This window comes from Nannobrachium achirus (assembly GCF_963921795.1).
Source record: "Nannobrachium achirus genome assembly, chromosome: 23".
Classification (NCBI taxonomy): domain Eukaryota; kingdom Metazoa; phylum Chordata; class Actinopteri; order Myctophiformes; family Myctophidae; genus Nannobrachium; species Nannobrachium achirus.
The window spans coordinates 52,256,280-52,267,125 of NC_137830.1; the positions used below are offsets into that span (position 1 = coordinate 52,256,280).

At 44.2% G+C, this 10,846-nt stretch overlaps 1 protein-coding gene across 1 annotated transcript; it reads right to left on the reverse strand.

Moving 5' to 3' along the window:
* Positions 1–673: 673 nt before the first annotated feature.
* On the reverse strand, positions 674–10,406 carry phax (phosphorylated adaptor for RNA export). Its single transcript, XM_080754167.1, has 6 exons — positions 10,299–10,406; positions 9,271–9,428; positions 7,712–8,058; positions 6,599–7,108; positions 2,268–2,366; positions 674–1,539 (listed from the first exon to the last, which is right to left on the reverse strand). The coding sequence occupies exons 2-6, from the start codon at positions 9,419–9,421 to the stop codon at positions 1,342–1,344; spliced, it is 1,305 nt and encodes a 434-aa protein (XP_080610293.1). The 5' UTR covers positions 9,422–9,428; positions 10,299–10,406; the 3' UTR covers positions 674–1,341.
* Positions 10,407–10,846: the final 440 nt, after the last annotated feature.

Here is a 10,846-nt window from a genome sequence, read left to right on the forward strand (position 1 = left end):
CCGTTTTTAACCCGACAAATGTTTTTTGTGCAAAACAAATGCTTGCAATGAATTCAGCATCATGACAAACCCCTAGTTAGACCCCTCACATCCTACTTAAAGAAGTTTTTTGGGGGGGTCTTTTTTTCCTGTATAGTAAGTGAATGGACCCAAACTTGAACCCCCTAAATTTACCTTGGTCCACTAAATATATAATTCACAACTTTTAATATGTTATTTGGATGACCCTAAGGATCATAAAAAACCTTGAACCATTACTATTGCAATTTCTTTTGGGTCAAACCTTAGATTGACTGGCCTAGAGGGGAGGTGGCCATTGAGGAACACATGAAAAGCCCACCTAAAACAAAGTCGACCCAAACTCGTTTCCCCAACGGGTCTGTGGCCTTAAGCTAGATGCAGAATAGACAGAAATCTAATCTTTGCTTCTGGGGGTCCCTGGAACAAAATGTTTAGCGATAGGGGTCCATCCGTGGAACAAAATATTTTGAGATGGGGGTCTGCGGCCTAAAACACATTTTGGGGGTCCTTAACCACTGATAGGCACATTCTACAAAATGTCTTCTAAATCCTAACAGTTTTCCTGAAAAAACCTTATGTTGCCATCAGTGTTTCTCAAACTCTGTCACGTGAAGGACCCCCAGAATGATATGTATTTGTCCACGGACCCCCATCGCTAAATATTTTGTTCCAGGGACCCCCAGAAGCAAAGATTAGATTTTTGTCTATTCTGCATCTAGCTGAAAGGAGTAGTTCACCACTTTTCAACCTGTCTTCATATAATAGGTCCTCACTAATGTTGATGATAAAATATCACAATTTTTTTCTACTCAGTCCAAGTCTCCTAGGAGAGCTGTGGGAAGTTCAGAATCCATCGTCTTGTGACATCATCATTTTCCCCAAAAAATAATTAATCAATATTTTTGAAAAAGATATTTAGATTTTTATTATCGCGAGAACAATGGCTTCCACTTTAAAATTGCAACTTTTCAGGAATAGAAAGCCTGCAGTTTCTATAAGCTGGATTGGCAATCGATGATGTCACAAGACGATGGGTTTCTGACCTGCCCACAGCCCTCCTTTGAGAAAAAAAAAAAAAAAAAAAAAAAAGCTATTTTTGAGTGAGGACCAATTATATGAACATAGGTTGAAAAGTGGCGGAGTGCCCCTTTAAGGCCACAGACCCGTTGGGAAACCAGTTTGGGTCGACTTTGTTTTAGGTGGGCTTTTCCCGTTACCGCCATTGATCCCTCAGAAGACCTACAGATCTCCATTGATCCCTCAGAAGACCTCCAGATCTCCATTGATCCCTCAGAAGACCTCCAGATCTCCATTGATCCCTCAGAAGACCTCGAGGTCTGCAGCGTTGTAGACCACATTGGGGGTCTCCTCGATGCCCAGGGCCCGGGGCTCCGGCTGGTCCTCCTCCTCGGCCACCTCCTCCAGGGCCTCCAGAGCCTCGTTGGTGTCGCTGGCGAACGTCTCTCTGGAGACGTCATCGTGGTCGTCCTGCTCCTGGAGGTTCAGCGTGTTGATGGCCTGTGTGTGGTGGGATTCAGATCAATCAATAATCAATGAGAAAATGAGGAGACAAGACAATTATATTAGGTGGTGGTGGTGGTCAAGTTTATGTTACCCTGATAGCATGGACAGAAGTACAGTTAACTCTCTGGGCAGTGGTAAAGTAGTTCTGCCCAGAAGAATGGTCCGACACTAGAGTCAAGCCCTTTCCACACAGGACAGTTGCGTTTCTTCCGTTTGCTGCATGAATAAAACGCATTGGATTTGGTGTGCAATGCTGTGCGGAATCGGCGCTGCGGATCCAAAAAGGAGTCATAAAAGGAGTGATGAGTTTTTTACCGCATGCGACAAGACGCACGAATCGAACTGGGTTCGATCGAGAAAAAAACGCATGGCGGCAGCCACTCGTCGCACGGCTAATTCGGAGCCGGTGTGCATGAGGTCGTAGAGAATCATTGTTTTCTTTAAAAAAAATTATATTGTCCGTTTTATCCGTGCGGTTAAACGCGCCTGTGTGCAAAGGGCTTAATACTGGGTGGCTTCAAGGCCTCTGGAACGAGCTGTACCATAACAAGATAGGCTTTACCAAAACAGTAGTTACTGAGGCCTACTGAAGACCTCTCTACTCCTAACTATCAGGTATTAGTATCATCACACAGACCTAGATATTAATATAATCAATGAACACATGATCTACTCTATAACGTCACACATAATCAATCATAATAAAGTCTAATCTACGACACCTGCTTCATCTTCTTGGCCACGACGTGGCGCCGCCGCTTCTGGGCCGCCTTGTGGCTCTTCACCTTCTGAACGTTCTCCTCCACGAAGATCTTCTTCACCTGAGGAGGGGTGGTATTATTATTATTTATTATTATTAGGGGTGGTATGGTATTCTCCTCCACGAAGATCTTCTTCACCTGAGGAGGGGTGGTATTATTATTATTTATTATTATTAGGGGTGGTATGGTATTCTCCTCCACGAAGATCTTCTTCACCTGCCAGGAGGGGTGGTATTATTATTATTTATTATTATTAGGGGTGGTATGGTATTCTCCTCCACGAAGATCTTCTTCACCTGAGGAGGGGTGGGATAGTCCGGGTTAGGGCTGTCACAATTATTACATCATCGTCTAATCGTGATTATTTGACATTATCGCAATTATTTTGTCATAATCGTCATAATCGTGAATGTCAGAAATAGTGGAAAGGACACACAACGCCTCGCATCGCATAGATCGGCTGTTTTCACATTTTTTCACATTTTATAGATGATAAATACAAAACGAACGGTTTTGGACATACAAGGTTTCCACCCGACAACGACGATATGCTATAAATATAAGGTGCTGGGAGTGAAAATTATAATGTAGGGGTGCCTCGGATTAAAAACATATTCATGGGGTGCCCTGAGACAAAAAGGTTTGGGAACCCCTGATCTAGTGCCTCCACCTCAGTTTGTTAAGCTGGATGATGCAGTATCAGATGTCATCTGGACAAAAACTGGAGCCCCTCAGGGAACAGTTTTAGCTCCCTTTCTATTTGTCCTCGGTATGGTATGGTATGGTATGGTATGGTATGGTACTATGGTATACTGTCAGACTGTAGGCACAGTGAGAGGAAGTGTCACATGCAGACATTCTCTCATGACACTGTTCTTATTGGTCTCATCAACAAGGATGACGATCGGGACTATAAAAAGGAAATCGATCTATTCGTTAGCTGGTGTGATGATAACTTTCTATTGCTTAATGTAGAAAAGACCAAAGAGCTAGTTGTTAACTTTTGTAAAAAGAAGGTGCCTATGTCACCTGTCATCATCAAAGGGTAGGAGGTAGAAATAGTCCAGTCCTACAAGTATCTTGGTGTCCACTTGGACTGGAAGATGAACACAGATTCTGTGTTCAAGAAAGCTCAGACTAGACTTTTTCATTTGAGAAAGCTCAGATCTTTTGAGATCAGTAGGTCACTTCTTCATGTTTTCTACCAAGGTATCCTTGCTAGTGTCCTCTTTTATGCTGTGCTCTGCTGGGGGGGCAGCATCACGACGATGACAAAAACCAGATCAATAAATTGATTAAAAAGGCTGGCTCAGTGATTGGCCTCCTTCAGGATACTTTGGATATCACTGTAGCCAAGCAAATGAGGACCAAATTGAACACTATTCTTTCCTTCGAAGGCCATCCTCTCTATAAGGTAATTGAGGACCTGCGTAGCAAGTTTAGCAACAGGTTTTTGATGCCTATAATCTCTACTGAGAGAATGAAGAGATCCTTTGTTCCTGCTGCTGTTAGATTCCTTAACGAACACCGCTAGCTGTGTTTTGGGAGGGTGTTGTTATGTCATGTCATTTGTAAAGTCTGTTATTGTCACTTGCTGTGAATTTGGCTAATGTTTGAACTTAGAACTAGGATTTCTAAATACACTAGGCTACAGACACCCTTTTAATTATATTTATATCACTGGGACCCCAATTTATATTAAATGTTAAAATACTAGAGTACAGATGGAACAGGTCCATTTGGTTCCATTTGTTCACCGAGTTACAGACCCATAAAGTTCTATTTGGTTCCTAACTATCATTTATCTGGGGACCCCCTGGAACTCCCTCAAGGACCCAGGACCCCACTTTGAGAACCACTAGTGAAAATATTTTTTAGCTGTTCCAGGTTTAACTGATAATAAATCTTTACAGTGTCTATCTTACACAATACATTACAAAAATAATTAAACTATCTAAACTAATATAGCAACTTAAGTAGAAGAAGTAAATTATTTTAACATTGACTCCAATGGAGGCGCATCCCCGGGACCCCAGGACCATGACATGAATGAGTCCCTGGGCGACTTGAATGAGTTTTTGTTGCGGGATGCGCACGTAATGACATCACTGCATACCATACCATACCATACCATACCATACCATACCATACCAATACACAATCTTATATAAGGATTCTTTTTCATGTGTTTTTTATGGTTATGTTTCAAGTTACGGTACACGCCTACACGGTACAACCACCTACAGTTCAAGGTAAAAAATAAAATAAAAGAAAATGACCATTTAGACCGGTGGTCCTCAAAGTGGGGTCCAGGGACTCTCTGGGTTCCTTTTGGGAGGTCTAAATATGACCCTTACAAGTATGTAACTCTGACAGTATACGAATGACACCAAATGGACCCGTTTCATTTGTATACTATTACTGTCAGAGTTAAGGGGAGACCTTGACATTGTAAAGTTTGAGAACTACTGATTTAGACCAAAATGCAGCTATAATTGAATTCTGCAATGAATCTCTGTATTAACAATTCAACAGGATTTTTCCTTCATTGGCTCCCTCATTGTATCACGATATATCCACGACTTTCCAACGCCCCATAGTGCATTGCGCAGACGCTGTACCGAGCTTCCGGCGCCACCGCCGAGTGTGACTTACAAGCTCACAACGGGCTGCATCTGCGACGCGACGTGAGCTTGTATGTCTGCTGTTAAACCGGAAGTGTGGTCCAAACAGGTCCAAATAATTTCCAGTAAACTCCCGCGGAAACAGGTGGATACGATATCTCTGAAAAGGCATAACGTGGAGACATTGTATCCTCTCAACCAGGCCTGGAATTTCCTCATTTTAGGGGCAAGGCCACTTGGCCTTTGGCGTTGTCAATGTTTGGAGGGCACAAAGGCCAAATGCCAGGGCAGGAAGGCCATCAAATAAAAAAAAGATTTTAAGGGTTAGGGATGATAACCTAATCTGCAGTGAAACAGATCATTGTAATCTGATCCATGCTCAGCCCTGCACCAATCAAAGTCACTGGATTGGTTTAAAGATGGGGACTCGGGGGAGTTAAGATTTCAACAAAAGACACTGGTGTCTACATGACAAGAGAGAGACACTGGTGTCTACTGTCTACTCTACTACATATTGACAAGAAAGAGACAGAGGAGAAAGTGATACAGTCAGCTGGGGCATTAAGGCCACTCTGGCCTCAGGTCACAAGGCCAAACTGAGGGGCAACGGCGGCCATGGCCTTCATGAAACTCCTGCCTTGGTCTCAACAATTCTCATCACCATATCGCCGTAGCCAGACAACTATTCCACAATCTCCGAATGCTATATAGAGTCTGGAACGGCAGCTCCCGAACGGCGAGTATCGGAAGTAGCCACTGCTACACTGAACTGTAGTCCCATTGGAAACATAACAGAAGCACACTTGCACAGACAGAGTCATTATAATGAACTGTAGTCCCATTGGAAACATAACAGAAGCACACTTGCACAGACAGAGTCATTCGAGCGGCATATTCTTGTTATGGGTGTTTAGTTTAAGAAAACATTTGAACACATCATGGAAGTAACACCAACAACACCAGAGAAAGACGAAATAACGCCCCAAAAAATATTGAAAGGAGACATAACGCTTCCAGTAGGACATGTTATTGCTACTGCACCAAGGGAGCGGTTGCGTCACATCCGCTCTATCTCGCACTCATCAAATCTATTCATGGGTTGCATTTGTAGTCCTAAACCGGCAATATTGAGGACCAACACAGGTGTTCAATTTGTCTGACTGGCATAGAACCAATGTTCTACGTTAATCAAAACACCTGCGTTGGTCCTCAAAATGGCTGGTGTAGGACTACAAATGCAACCCATGAATTTCCGTGCCCCAGACTGTATGCCAGGAGCATTTGCAAATCGCGGAGGCAACAGTCTGGCCACGCGAGACTACATATGGCCCATCATCCCTACCTGTGAGCCCGTGATGCTGGGTGTGTTCTTCAGGAGGTTGAGGTAGACTCCCTAATCACCATATGGCCCATCATCATCCCTACCTGCGAGCCCGTGATGCTGGGCGTGTTCTTCAGGAGGTTGAGGTAGACTCCCTAATCACCACATGGCCCATCATCCCTACCTGCGAGCCCGTGATGCTGGGTGTGTTCTTCAGGAGATTGAGGTAGACTCCCTAATCACCATATGGCCCATCATCATCCCTACCTGTGAGCCCGTGATGCTGGGCGTGTTCTTCAGGAGGTTGAGGTAGACTCCCTAATCACCACATGGCCCATCATCCCTACCTGCGAGCCCGTGATGCTGGGTGTGTTCTTCAGGAGGTTGAGGTAGACTCCGCCGGGGGTCCGTCGCCGGCTGCCGTCCATGGTGAACACGCCGCCGTTCTCCTCCAGCGTGGCCGTCTCTCCCAGCAGCTCGATGGCCTTCTTCTTCCCGATGACTCGCACCACGCGCTCGATCAGGTCCTTCTTGGGCTCCTGCAGCCTGTACGCGATCTCGTCCACCACGCTGTGATCGGCGTCGTGTTCCGTGATCTCGTAGCGGCCTTTAATGTCCATCTCGGCGCGCGGGCCCAGCCTCTGCTTCACTGGCGGCCGCTTCCTCTTGGAGTGTCCGCCGCCCGCGTCGCAGTCGTCCGCAGACGCCTTGCCCTTCATGTAGGCGTCGAGCTGGGCGTCCAGCATGGACACCTCCCCTTGGTTCATCTGCTTCTCCTCCTCCTCTCTCTCCTTCTCCATGATCTTGCGCGCCAGGACGTAGTTGTACGTCTCCACGTTTCTGCTCGCCATGCTGACCTGCCCAGGACGGAGATGCCAGAGATTAGGAAAATCTTTTGTACCGGCTGCCCTTAAGCTGTACAACGAGACACATAACGGACGTTTGAAGAGGACTTCCTTCCTAACTTAGACTCACAGAACTATTGCTGTATTGACTTTGACCCCTAAGGACCTTCCAGGGAGAGTGCTCATGTGCGTCTTGTTTCTTCCTAGTTTCTTCTTCTCTGAGCTGTCTTTTTAGTTTTTTTCGCACTGATTTTTGACATTGCACTATTAGGTTGTGTTGGTAGTTTCTGAGTATTTCGCTTTGTTTAACAATGACAGTGAGATACTTGTTGCACTAACTAGCATTGACTGCTATGGTCTCTTTTTGTAAGACACTTTATGTATATATACTTATATATTATTCGCCCCCTCTATTGATGCACCTTCTCTTTATTGGTACTGTACTGCTCTTGTTTTTTCCTCTATCTATCTTTTTTCTTACTTCTCTGTAACTTTGTAAATAACTGTATACTGCTGTGCTACAACTGGACAACTGAATTTCCCCCTTGGGATAATAAAGGTATCTATCTATCTATCTATCTATCTATCTAATAATAAAGGTATCTCTCTACCTACCTCCCCCTCCACGCCGAACAAGCCCAGCTCCGCCGCCACAGACTCCTGGCTCTGCTCCTGGACCACGGAGCCCCAGATGTTGTTGATCTTGCGTCCGGCGGCGCCCGGTGCGGGTCGAGAGCTGGGGAAGGAGGAGGAGGAGGCGGGAGGAGCAGGAAGCGGCGGCGGCTGAGCGTTGGAGACTTTCTGGCGCTTGTGCCTCCAGACGGCCGCTTCCTCGTCGTCGTCCGAGTCGCTGTCGCTGGAGTCGTCCGCCGTCTTGGCGGTGCTGCGGTAGCTGGTGGAGGAGAAGTGGGGCATCGTGGGGGTCCTGCTCTGGAAGGCCGGACCACTGAAACCTGGAGCACCTTGGATTGATTGATTGAAGACTATTAGAAGTTTGCATAGGAAAAGGTACAGTTTCATGACGGTACAGTTCACTGGTACAAGGTCTTAGGGCTGTCATAATTATTACATAATCGTCTAATCGTGATTATTTGACATTATCACATTTATTTTGACATAATCGTCATAATCGTAAATGTTGAAAAATGTCCGAAATAGTGGAAATAGCAGATCTACAAGCTCACAACGCGTCGCATAAGTAGTAAGTTGTCAAATATGTCAGTAATTTCTTTGTATATTTAGGTTATGTCTCATATCTACCATGTACAACTTCAAAGCCTAAAAGCCAAACAGAAAATGTAATTATCAACAACAAAAACACAATTAAATCGTTAATCGCCAATTATTTGAGTGACAATTAATCGTCATGTAAAATGTCATATCGTGACAGCCCTAGAAGTTTGCATAGGAAAAGGTACAGTTTCATGACGGTACAGTTCACTGGTACAAGGTCTACTAAAAGGAGATCCATGAAAAGACTAAGCTTATTTCCACTGGAAACCATTTAAGTATCTCATATAACATTGCATGACAGACAAATAGAACACAGTACTATGCAGTAGATATAGTCGGTAAAAAAAAGAAAGAACAAAAAAACAGTAAGTCTAAACAAACAGTAAGTATGTACAAAAAAGGGGCAGGGGAGGGTAGGGCTGGGCTGGGCTAGGTTCGTTTATACCAGTTGCGAACGGCTGCTGCCTGTAAGTGTTTTTTCAGGGCGATTTTAAAGGATGCTAGTGATCCACACTCCTTTAAGACCTTCGGTAAGGCATTCCACATTGTTGTGGTATAGCAGAACAACGGGTTTAACCCTTTGTTTGAGTTGACTCTGGGTTGAACGTGATCTGTGGCGCTGCCTCTGGTGTTGTAATTATGGACATCCTTAATGTTTATAAAGTATTTTGACAGGTACTTGGGTATCATAGTGGTGTAGTGTATCTTGTACACCAGGCCCATTGCAAGTTGCTGTACTCTGTCATCTACTCTGAGCCACCCCACTCTTAACTGGTGAGTAGCGGTGAGGTGAGTCTGATAGGGAAGGTTAAGCAGGACTCTAATTAGTTTGTTTTGGGCTGTTTGGAGTTTAGTTTTCAGGGCTTGTGGGGCGTCACAATACCATACGTAGACTCTGTAGTCAAAGAGGGGCTGGATTATTGCACCAGCTATGCTGCTACCTGCTGTTGCAGCGGCAGCGGCCCCCGGCTGGGGCCCGGCGGCGTCCGCAGCAGCACTGCTGGCCCCCATCTCTGAGTCAGAGTCTGAGCCGGCGGAGGAGATCTCTCCATCTTCCAGGTCGTCGTCCATCGTGTTCCTGAGCACAGACATTTCTGCCCTGCACAAGAACAAGGAACAACCGTTGTTATTAGGATCATGAGGTGAAATCTGGTTCCCTTCATTATTTTGCAGTTATTCTTTTAATTGTGTAATTTAATTCAAGATATTTCTTATCCTGAAACCATGGTGATAATAAAGCGCACTTTATTCCTTCCCCCCCTTACAGTTCTGTCTTTGTTTGTTGATTGATTGATTGATTGATTGATTGATTGATTGATTGAAGAATTTATTAGAAGTTTGCAATAGTAAAAAGTACAGTTTCATGACAGTACAAATCACTGGTACAAGGTCAACTAAAAGGAGATCCTAGAAAGCAGAGGCTTATTTCCACAGGAACCACACTTTAAGTAACTCATGTAACATTGAAAGACGGATAGAACATAGTACTTTATCTAGGATAATATCATGCTCGTTCTGCACATCAGCAACATTCAATGCTTAAATACAATTTAAATTTGAATACTGCAATTATAGCAACAATAAACAAACAGGCCTAACATGCAAATTAATGTATTGGAACTGTGACTTTCAAGAAGCATGCATTTCTACTTGCATTTAGCATTGATTGATTGAAGACTTTATTGATTGAAGACTTTATTAGAAGTTTGCATAGGAAAAGGTACAGTTTCATGACGGTACAGTTCACTGGTACAAGGTCTACTAAAAGGAGATCCATGAAAAGACTAAGCTTATTTCCACTGGAAACCATTGAAGTATCTCATATAACATTGAATGACAGACGAATAGAACACAGTACTATGCAGTAGATATGTAAAGAAAAAGAAAAAAGAAAACAGTAAGCCTAAACAAACAGTATATATAAAGAATGCATGCATTTCTATGCATTTAGCATTTGCTTGATGCTTACCCGCTTCCACTTAAAGGTGCTTCTTGTTGTTGCCTCTTGCAGATCCTCCGTTAAAACGCAGTGTTTCAGTTGTTGTGGTTCATTCCATAGAGTATAAATATAAGGTTCATTCTAGTGTTTCTTCTTCAGACTCAGGAGATTCAATGCGCGCTTCTTGGCTCGTTCTGCAACTTCCGTCACACTTCTTTATTGGAACTTTCACAATAAAGCAGCGACTACAACATGCCATGCGAAACACGACGGTCGTATCTCACGTCCGTCATGGATCCGCATCCACTTGGTGTTGGGAAGTTTAGCCAATTTGCCACGTACGTCTACAGAAACGTTTAGATTTCCAAAAATAATTTGCTCACTGACGGCTCACGGATGTCACGATATGGTCCGTTCAAGCCGAATTGCCCGTATCTTTCGTATTGTTTGATAAGAAGCATTTTAATCTGATCGGCGGGCATTTTTTGAAAAGGTTGTGATCTATCAGAGTGCAGTACTCCTCCCAACCGACGGGGTTGCGTAGGAGCAAAACCAGAAAAAAATGGCGACCAATTGGA

What these genes read in the sequence shown, in the direction of transcription:
- phax (XM_080754167.1), bottom strand. Translation starts at nt 9,421, where the DNA reads ATGTCTGTGCTCAGGAACACGATGGACGACGACCTGGAAGATGGAGAG. An exon ending in TGTTCGGCGTGGAGGGGGAG is followed by an intron (nt 7,109 to 7,711) that starts GTAGGTAGAGAG and finishes CGTCCTGGGCAG; the next exon opens with GTCAGCATGGCGAGCAGAAA. An exon ending in TGGCCAAGAAGATGAAGCAG is followed by an intron (nt 1,540 to 2,267) that starts GTGTCGTAGATT and finishes CACCACACACAG; the next exon opens with GCCATCAACACGCTGAACCT.